This window comes from Myotis brandtii, unplaced genomic scaffold, assembly GCF_000412655.1.
Source record: "Myotis brandtii unplaced genomic scaffold, ASM41265v1 scaffold144, whole genome shotgun sequence".
Classification (NCBI taxonomy): Eukaryota; Metazoa; Chordata; class Mammalia; order Chiroptera; family Vespertilionidae; genus Myotis; species Myotis brandtii.
The window spans coordinates 555,573-565,760 of NW_005355159.1; the positions used below are offsets into that span (position 1 = coordinate 555,573).

Below are 10,188 nucleotides of genomic sequence, written 5' to 3' on the forward strand. Positions count from 1 at the left end.
CACAGCCATTGTGCGGCCGCCGACGCCCGCAGGGACGCAGGTTGAGGGAAACTTGCCGGGGAGCGGCGGGGGCTCGGGAAATGGTTCAGGTGCTCAGGTCTCGGCAGTTGTCATCACAACTGGACGGTCTCCTAGTCTCTCCGGGGCGGCGCTGTTTGCCTCTCCTTCTGTTTATCAGCAGCTGTGAAAGTGGCACTGCAGCCGGGAGGTCCCGGAAAAGAAACCATGTTTTCTCTCCCCCGAATTTATGACTCTCAGACTATGAGGCTGGATCCTGTTATAATCACCTCACTTCTAGACACACCCGTTTCACTTTTGGGTTGACAGCTTATGACCCTTGGATAAATTTTTTAAAAGCCCCCTTTTTCTAAATGTTAGGTTAATGATAAAATTTTTGTTGTTTACTACATGTGCATTTTTTTCTGACAGTTTATTTCACAGAGGAATTAAATGAGCATGTGGGCAGAAGCATTTGTAAAGTGATATATAAATGTAAAGGAGTGAGTTTAGTCCCAAGACCTTGTTAAACCTGAGCAAGTACATGCCCCTATTCCAGCAATTTGAGTTGCAAACACTTGAAAGTGACAGATTTAACCCCTAGAGTGCCGGGGAGCGCAATCGCGCTCCTGTCTTTTTCCGAAAGTGCCGGGAGCGCTATCAAAGCTTCGAAATGGCGTCCACTTCTAAGTCTGCTTTTATTAGTGATGATGATATTGCTAAATATGTCAATGTAGCAAAGGTTTCCTTAAGTTTTTGAATATGTAACTTCATTTACTTGCGATTCATAATTTTTTTCCTAAACTACTGTAAAATCAGCCAAAATGCCTTGGCAATTTTAGCATAGTTCCTAGGATATTGCTTGGCACTCAAAGGGTTAAATGTTTTCCTTGACATGTATTTGTTGACGGCCTGCTAGGCTGTGTTGGCGCTGGAGGTAGAATGGTGAACAAGGCCTCACCTTCAAGTTTAAATCTGGTAGAGCAGACAATAATATTGTTTCTCGGAATGGACAAAGTATATGTGTGTTCAAGGTCATTATAGAATTTCATATTTTTACATGACAAACAGCAAAATACTTTTCACATTGATTTAAGACTTTCCCAAAACATAATTACATAAAATGTTTATTTTTCATAGTAGAAAAGTCTAAAAGTCTATAATAATATAGAGATATTTTCTTTAAGGACTTAAAAAAACACCAGGAGGATTATTTTTATTCAAAACTCCTGAAAAAAAGGAAGAAAGGCAAAAGATAGAAAAATCTGAATTGAACTTTAACTAGTTTATTCTTATAAACAGTAGAGTTAAGAATTTCAACAACATAATAAAAACAAAAGAACTTGATCAGATTAGTCTTCTAACACAAAGTTGTAAAATGAATTAAGAATAAAAGGGGACATTTCAGAGCTCTGAAGTACAGTGTTATTCTTTATTTCCATTGGTCTGTCATGTTAGACTTTAAATATGTTATATGGTAGTTTGAAAAATTATTTGGAAAATTAAATTGTCATCCTAGATACTGGATCTATTTTCTTTTCCTGATGTCCTATGTGTACCCAGTTTAATGTGTTTTTCCTCATTAGTTTCTTTGAATATGAAACCTATGGTAAAGAGAAATTTTAAATATTTTTTCTACCCACGTCACATGTATTTTTAAATTTTAGTGTATATTTTAAAAAATGTGCTTTGCATGTATAAGTAAATTTGTTTTCTAAATATGTGTATTCAGACATGCTTGATTCCATTTAAAAGATTCTGAGTGGCAGTATTTGGTCTGAATTTGGCTGTGAGAATTGTAGGATCAGGATTGTGATTTCTGGCTGCTTTCTGTCCTTGTCTGTTTAAGAGGTGTTACCTCGTGAAGGTGTAATGATATGAAGATGCTTGAACATGTCCATAATGTTCACGATTGTTACATAATATGCCTAGACTATAATTTTAAATCTCTCTTTCTCTGTAGTTAAATACAGTACAGTTTAAGTAAGGCAAAGTGAATAAATGATACAATATCTTTATTTCTTTTTTTTTCAATATCTTTAGTTCTTAATCAACGTTTCTGTTTTGTTGGCGTGTTCATCTTCAGAGCAGCAGACTAGCCTTAGTGAAAACCCGTCAAACATTTTTAAACTTGAGGAAAGCTATCATAGGAGTGATGCTATTTTTTTTTTTTTAAGAAGTATTTCAAATTCATGAAACAATAACCTGGGCATAACATGAAAATTTGAGGTTAATAAAAGCAGTAAGCATGTACTAAATTGCTGATTTTGTTTGTGAGTTTTGAATTTTCCCCCAATTTGTGTTAGAGGTTAGAGGCCAAGTGTTTAAGTGATCATTTACCTTGATTTGCCATTTCATCAATCATTATGCACTTAAATATTGTCACAGCAAATAGTTTAAATTTTTCATTAGTTCTATATTTCTAAAATATAAATTAAAGATTGGTTTATCTTTTAAACTGAATCATTTGTATGTTTTGGAGAATGCTTAATTCAAGATTGAATATAGGCAGTCAAATATTTAAAAGTTGAATAAATAACTCACCTACTTTGTAATAGCCCGAAAATAAGTGTACCTTATTCTAATATTTCTTTTTAAAAACACTTGTTCTGAAACTCAGAAAGCTTTATCTATATAACAGAAGTTTGTAAATGGTTTAACTTTTAACTGTCTTTTGTCATTGCTGCCAAGTAATCTTTTGAAATACACTTCACAAAAATACTTTTCTTTTTGGCTTTAGGATTTTTTCATTTGGAGTTTACAGGCCTCCAAAAGGGTCTGGGGATAGAATTCAGAGGTTCCATGAACTTTATTTTCACTAATCTTGATGTGAAATACAGCATTTCCTTCAATTCTGAATGAAGGCAACAAATCTACAGTAGCCGCAGTATCTGAATTTGTCACCAATCAAAATTACAAATATTTTCATGTCATTACAGTTGCATATATCTCAAAATATATTGTTTATACTTTTCACATCTTTGAAATCATGGTAGTTATAATAGCTGTTAGGTCTTACTTAATTCTGTTAGTAAAGAAGAATATTTTTTAAATATTTTGATAACTTCAGTATAATTGGTTTTCTTTATTGTGTATTCTATACATTTAAAAACATTCTGAGAAGGGGCCTGTCTGTAGGCTTCACCTGACTGCCAAAGGGGTTCATGGCTCAAAAAGGGTTAAAAACTCCTGATTAGTTTGCTGCAATGATTTCTGTGAAGATTTATATGATTGGTGAATGGTTATTTAAATTGTTTAGAAGTACGTACAGTGGTTTAAAAGTGTGGTTTCCAGACCAGCAGCATCAGTACCACCTGGGAACTTGTTAGAAATGCAAGTTCCACCTCATACCTTCTGAATCAGAACCAGGGAAGGTCCCCTACTATGTTTTAACAAGCTCACCAGGTGATTTTGATGCGTGCTCAAGTTTGAGAGCCATAGGTTTAGTATTAATGGCATCTTGTTGGTATAGCGGCTATAGCCCATAGATTATAGAAAGTTAAAACAGCACTACAGTACCATACCATTAGGGCCAGCAAAGAAATTCTTAAACTTTGATGTTTAAATGACACAAACATGTTTTTCAGATAGTATTTTCTGGGGTGACTGTATAGTTGCATTAATAAGTTATTTAAGGGGACTTATTTTTCTTTCTATTCAAGTAGACTTTAAAAGAATTATGTTCACAGTTTTTATTTCTCTTAAATTTCCAAAGATAATTTCCTTTCAGCTTATTTTCTAATAATATTATATACTGTAAATTGTTAAACACTATTTTAAAAGATATATTTTATTGTAAATGGGAAAAAATATATCCACTGTATGTGATAATTCAGGGTTGTTTTGTCTAAACATCTAAGTAAAATAGCCTCACATAATTTTGTTATAATTGTAGTTTTCTTTTTGAATACATTGTAATGGCTCAATTTAAAAAGCTATACTTGTTACATAGATTATAATTTTATTTTGCTACCTTTCATATTAATTTATTATGAACATTTTCATACACACACAAAATAGACAATGAACTGCCAAATACCCATCACCCAGCCTCAATGTCCATTAACTTTCTGCATTTCTTGATTTCCTCTCCCCATTATTTTTTCTAGACTTGATTTTTATATTGTCATAGTCTTTAAGTCATATTCTGTCCTTGGAAAAACATTAAACATGTTTAGCTTAAAATGTATGAACTACCTTAAATCTCATTTTTATGAGGGAGTAATGGCAATTGTCATTTACTGCAAAAAATGAAATGTTGCATTTGAAAAAATTTGAAATGTCTTTTGAAAACATTACTTAAGAGAAATCATCAATTGTATTTTTTAAAATTAATTTTCAAGTTTAATAGTGTTAAGCAAAGTTTTACAGTCTAGATTAGGGATTGGGGTGTCAAACCTTAAACCGTTTTCGGTATTTATAGAGATGAAAAAATTTGGTTCCTCTTATTTGTATCTTTCCCGAAAAGTTTGATGCATTCAGTTTTGTACTTTGTGGAACAGATGATGGCCTAGGGCAGCAATTTTCAACCTTTTTCATCTCATGGCACACATAAATAATTACTAAAATTTTGTGGCATACCAAAAAACATATATTTTGCTGATCTGACAAAAAATAGGTATACTTCTGATTGATTTATAAAAAATAATAGTAATTACCTACCTTTTTTGCTCCAAAATGACTTAAAGTTTGTGTGTTTGTTTGTTTTTTAAATTTGTTGATTTTAGAGAGGGAAGAAGGGAGAGAGAAACATTTTATTTATTGTACCACTTACTTATGCATTCATTAGTTGATTCTTGTATGTACCCTGAGGGGGGAACGAACAAGCAACCTTGGTGAATCAGAATGATGTTCTAACCAACTGAGCTACTCAGCCAAGGCTCAAAGTGACTTTTTAAAAAATCAGGTGCCTATACTTGTATATAAAGCTTTCTAGTACCAAGAATTAACCAGTCAGACCCAACCTTATGCGACGTAACCAATAAGATGCAACTCTGTTATATGGCCTATATATTTATGGTTCAAGATAAAGCATTCACACTGGACTGCTGTTGTTATGTTGGCTGTTGTCATTTTTTTATTTAACAATCTAAGGGAAAAGAGGCCAGTGCCCCTGCTAAATAGTCAGGTATTGCACATTTTAGAAATTCTTGTGGCGCACTGGTTGAAAATCGCTGGCCTAGGGTGATAAATAGCTAAAGAAATTAGTTATTCTAACATTGCATACTGTTGGAAAATTGGAATTAATAAACTAGTTATATAACTAAGCAATTTATTTGTTTGAAGGACTTAATTTTAAACCAGTTTTTGGCTTTGGATACAATACATACATATGTGCATGATCTCCTAAAAGCTCTAACAGGTGTAGAAATAAAAATTTAAAGCCTGAGTTGAGAATTTTGCAGGTAATTAAATGAGGGAGGCAAAAAAATACAATATGTATCTTAAATTTATTTGAATATTAACATAAACACACATACCCTTTCTGTTGTTTATTTTATTATCTCCTAAGAGCACTCTGGTAAACTGATGGGGAACTTCCTTCTTGGCAGTTCATTAATGTAGGTTAGCTTATGCAAGGTTCTGAATATCCCTTCAGTACTGAAATATATGGCATTTTGTTTAATCTAGGATCATTCAATTTTCTTGTGGAAGGAATACTTTTAAAGACCAGCTTGGGAAATGCTGCCTCATAGTATGCAGTATGGCTCTTTTGTTGTTGCCTATAATTTATTTTGGATTTATTTTGTATTTATGTAAGAAAAATGAGGGGTCAGCAAACAATGATCCCATGGATCAAATCTGGCCACACCCATTTGTTTACATATTGTTTACATTTACTTTCCTGTTATAGGCAATAGACTGAGACTATGTGGCCCACAAAGCTGAAAATATTTACTATCCTGGTCCTTTACAGGAAAAGTTTGCTGAATAATAACTTACATTCTATTAAAGAATTTTAACTTTATGTCAGAAAGTTAAAATCCTTGAAAGCAGAATGGTGGTTACACAGTATTTACTAAATTATATTTTTTCCTGTAGGATTGAAATATTTCATTAGGCCAGGCTGAGGACCACCCCCCTCTCCCCCCAGTGCACAAATGTCGTGCGCCAGGCTTCTAGTATAAGAAGAATAAGAATATAGAACATAAATCGTCTTTTCCCCCTACAAGCAAGGCAGATGTTGAACTACTTATCTCAAACTTTGAGTCACTGATTGTTATGACCTTGGTGGTCTTTCCTCACTTCCAAAAGACAGGCTTGGGAAGAAAAAAAATTTTTTACTCACCTGGAATCTGTCCAAGGCCCAGGTCTGGCCTGTATTTGAGAGGGCTTTGCCTCTAATGATATTATTAGTTTATTTACCAGTTTGTACTACTGTGAAAACTAACTTTTTCAACCTCTTGTGCTTAACAAATTTTTGTTTCCAGGGTATTTATTGAAAGAATGTTAATATTTGATGTGCAGACTAATAAATTTTTTATACTTTCAGGTATTTCTTGTGGTCGCATTCATATACCTGTTTTAGGAAGGCTTGGGACCTTTGAAACTCAGATTCTACGAAGAGTTCCTTTTAGAACCTTTACAGAAACACCAGCATGCTTAGCCTCAAAAGATGGAATAAGTAAAGATGGCTCTGGAGATGGAAATAAGGTATTGGCATCTATGTACATATTTGAGTTCCCTTGTTTAAGCAATCTATATACATAAAAGCCTAAGCAACTGTTATGACCGGTTGGGTTGACCAAATGACCGGTTGCTATGACAATGCACTGACCACCAGGGGGCAGACGTTCAATGCAGGAACTGCTCCCTGGTGGTCAGTGCATTCCTACAACCAACCTCCCGCGGTAACACCCCTCCCACCCCCCCCCAAAAAAAAAGCTGTAAAGAAGCTTCATTAAGTAACCTATGTAATTAGTCTGTAGGGTTGAATTAGGAATAGCCATCACTTCCTACTTTCATACAACTTTTACAACTCATAACTGTAAACCCCACTTCATCCTCTACTAAAAATCTTGGATATCTTTATGACAATGCTGGGCTACCCTGTAGCTAGCAAGTAGATAATTGGTGATTGTATTGGGTCAGTGAATTATCAAATTTTTTATTATGTTAATTTGACTGACACTTGAGTTAATATTAAATGCGAGACAAAATGCTTGGTGCTTTCATATTTGTAGTTAATCCTAACAGTGACTCTGAAGTAGGTGATATCTTTATTTTAGAGATGAAAAAAGTTAGATTCAAGAAAGTGAAGAATCACTACTTACCATGGTAATAACACCCAATTCAATTTAATTGAAATGTAGTTTTATATTTACAGAAATTTTTTTTCTAGTTCTTATTGAGTCATTAAAAGAAAACTTTTTATTATACATGCTGGCACATACCTACATGTGCCAGCAATAGTAGAAATATCAATTATGCAAATGATTTCATTCTAGAAATTGTAAAAATTGTAAGATTAATTATAAACTATATTGTTTATATTTGTTTACATATAAAATGGTTGCCCGAAATTAATAATTGACACTCTCCTTTTTCCTTCTCCAAAACCTTTAGAAATCAGCAAGTGAGGGAAGCAGTAAAAAATCAGGCTCTGGGAATTCTGGGAAAGGTGGAAACCAACTACGCTGCCCTAAATGTGGTGACTTGTGCACACATGTAGAGACCTTTGTGTGTAAGTATTACTTCTATTGTTGTTCTTTTTCTCTACCTTTTCTATAAATTGTTAACTGCATAGAAATATATAAATTATATAAACCGAGGTTATTTTCTTCCTGAACTTACATGATTCTCTCCTATGTTCACCAGATACTAAAAATCCCCAGTAATATTTTACACTGTGTATAGGAGAGAATTTAAGAAAACTATTTGCTTCTTTATTTTGGTTAAGTGTTTATTTTAAATTTGGATCTTAAGAATTTTTTATTATACTTTATTTGTTTGTATTACATATTATATCTGTAAAATAATTCAAGTTTATTGAATGAGGCCCTGGCCATGTAGCTCAGTTGGTTAGAGCGTCATCCTGATACGCCAAGGTTTTGGGTTCAGTCCCTAGTCAGGGTACATACAAGAATAAACCAATGAATGCTTAAATAAGTGGAACAACAAACTGATGATGTCTCTCTCTCTCTCTCTCCCCCTCTTTCCCTCTCTTCCCCCTCCCTCCTTCCCTTCCTCTCTCTCTAAAATCAATTTTAAAAATTTATTGAATGAAAGGCTTTGCTTATAATTTATAAAACAATAAAATAAGTTGTTGAAGGGGTAGCATTCAGTGAATGAAATAATATAGTTCTGGGAGGAGGGATCTGTGATTGATATACATTTGATTGAAAAAAGAAACTGTATTAGGTTACCATGCAGATATATACCACAGTCAAATGTAGAAAAACACAAGAAAGTATAAGTTCTGTGATCCCAACAGGGTACCCTTTCTTTGAAATAAGAACACCAAATATTTTTAGAAGCTAAAGCTATTAAGTTCACAGAAGTGCAAAACACTAAACAAAAACACTTTATTTTTAAGAAAAAAGTACATTTTTTTCATTTTCTGTTCTTGGCATCAATTTTCATTCTTTCCAGTGGAATCAAAACCTCTTGAACCCCTTTCAGTGTCATCCAAAACTTGAACTTACTCTATTTCTGGTTTTAAAAATCCATTCACAAATGAGCTGTGTAATTTGGTCACCCTTTTTTACTTCAAACTTTTTTTTACCAAAATTAAACAGTACAACAAGATTTGCTATAATTTTCATTTATGACACCAGCTCCTACATCTATGAAATGTTTGCAGCCAAGACAGAACATGAAACTACTCTTCCATAGCACCCAGAAGGAAGAGCTATCTGAATGTTGGTTTTCGCAAGGGTTTTCTCTATAGGTGGTACTGTATAATCATAGGCACTGTACAGGTCATAGCCTGCTACCCATGCAGATCCCTTGGTCGGGCAGTGGCATGCTCCAAAAGCCCGGCAAAGTCACTTGCTGAGAGATGGCAAGTATCTCTTCAGAGCACAGCATGGCAGAGCAGAACAAGAGTGGTGAGGGGGGTGGGGAGAGAGGCAGAGGGGGAACGAGAAGGTGCAGGGTCGGTTTTTGTAACCATTAAGCTATACAAGAACCAAGGCTTGCTTATTCTGTATTTATTATTCTGTTCTTCACCTACCTATTGATCGTGTCGTAAAACTGGAGAAGGGGTGCTGAAACCGGTTTGGCTCAGTGGATAGACCGTCGGCCTGCAGACTGAAGGGGCCCAGGTTCGATTCCGGTCAAGGGCATGTACCTGGGTTGTAGACACATCCCCAGTGGGGGATGTGCAGGAGGCAGCTGATTGATGTTTCTAACTCTCTATCTCTCTCCCTTCCTCTCTGTAAAAAATCAATAAAATATATTTAAAAAAAAAAAAACTGGGGAAGGGGGCATTCAAATATTAAGGTATTTTCCTTCTCTAAGTACTTTTCAGAGGAGCTATGCAATTCTAGAAAATGTCTGATAATCATGATTCAGACACTAAGAGAAAGAAGAGATTAACAGTCCTACTTTTGCTTAGTGTCAGTAATTCTCTCTGAAATGGAACAGATATTTTGTTTAATGAATCAAATAACTAATTTCCTATATGATCAGAGTTAATGGTAATGACTTGAGTAAATTACATTATACTAACATGTCAGCCTTCCTATACAGTCCAGTTATGAAAAGGTTGATGGTAAGGTGTGGCAGAAGTTTCAGTTTCTGATTATTAACTGGAGAGGATTCTCTGTATTCTAACCCAAATAACTTCAGTTTCACATTTATCAGTGCTATTAATTGGCCACTATATGAAAAAGTACTATATGTAGCATGTTTTTACAGTTTTAGAAAGACTTTAAAGTAGTTCCATTCTGTAGCTGCAATGTTAGAGGTTCTGTTTGTAGTTTTTACCTAGTAAGAGGTCAAAGAGAAAAATCAATCTGAATGAGCAGTAATTTGAATTGCAGTATAAAATGAAAGTAGTAGAACTGAATGATATAACTTCTAAATAACATTTTCTATTAACAAAATTTGGTGTGATATACTAAAGTTCTCAAAAATCTGAGAATTGCTCAATTCATAATGGTAATGTCATATTATATATATACTAGGGGCCCGGTGCACAAAAATTTGTGCACTCGGGGGGGGGGGAAGGGGGGGGGCCCCCAGCCC

General features: G+C 34.4%; 1 protein-coding gene and 1 pseudogene across 2 annotated transcripts in view; one reads left to right on the forward strand and one right to left on the reverse strand.

Annotated features, from left to right (window-relative positions):
• CLPX (caseinolytic mitochondrial matrix peptidase chaperone subunit) overlaps nt 1-10,188 on the forward strand; it is a 43,226-nt gene that overhangs the window by 951 nt on the left and 32,087 nt on the right. For both annotated transcript variants that reach the window (XM_005861051.2, XM_014535444.1), the window contains exons 2-3: nt 6,491-6,651; nt 7,564-7,681. In XM_005861051.2, the coding sequence (XP_005861113.1) occupies nt 6,491-6,651; nt 7,564-7,681 (279 nt within the window). The remainder of the gene's footprint in view (nt 1-6,490; nt 6,652-7,563; nt 7,682-10,188) is intronic.
• Nucleotides 8,233-10,188, reverse strand: part of LOC102258780 — a 5,401-nt pseudogene continuing 3,445 nt past the window's right edge.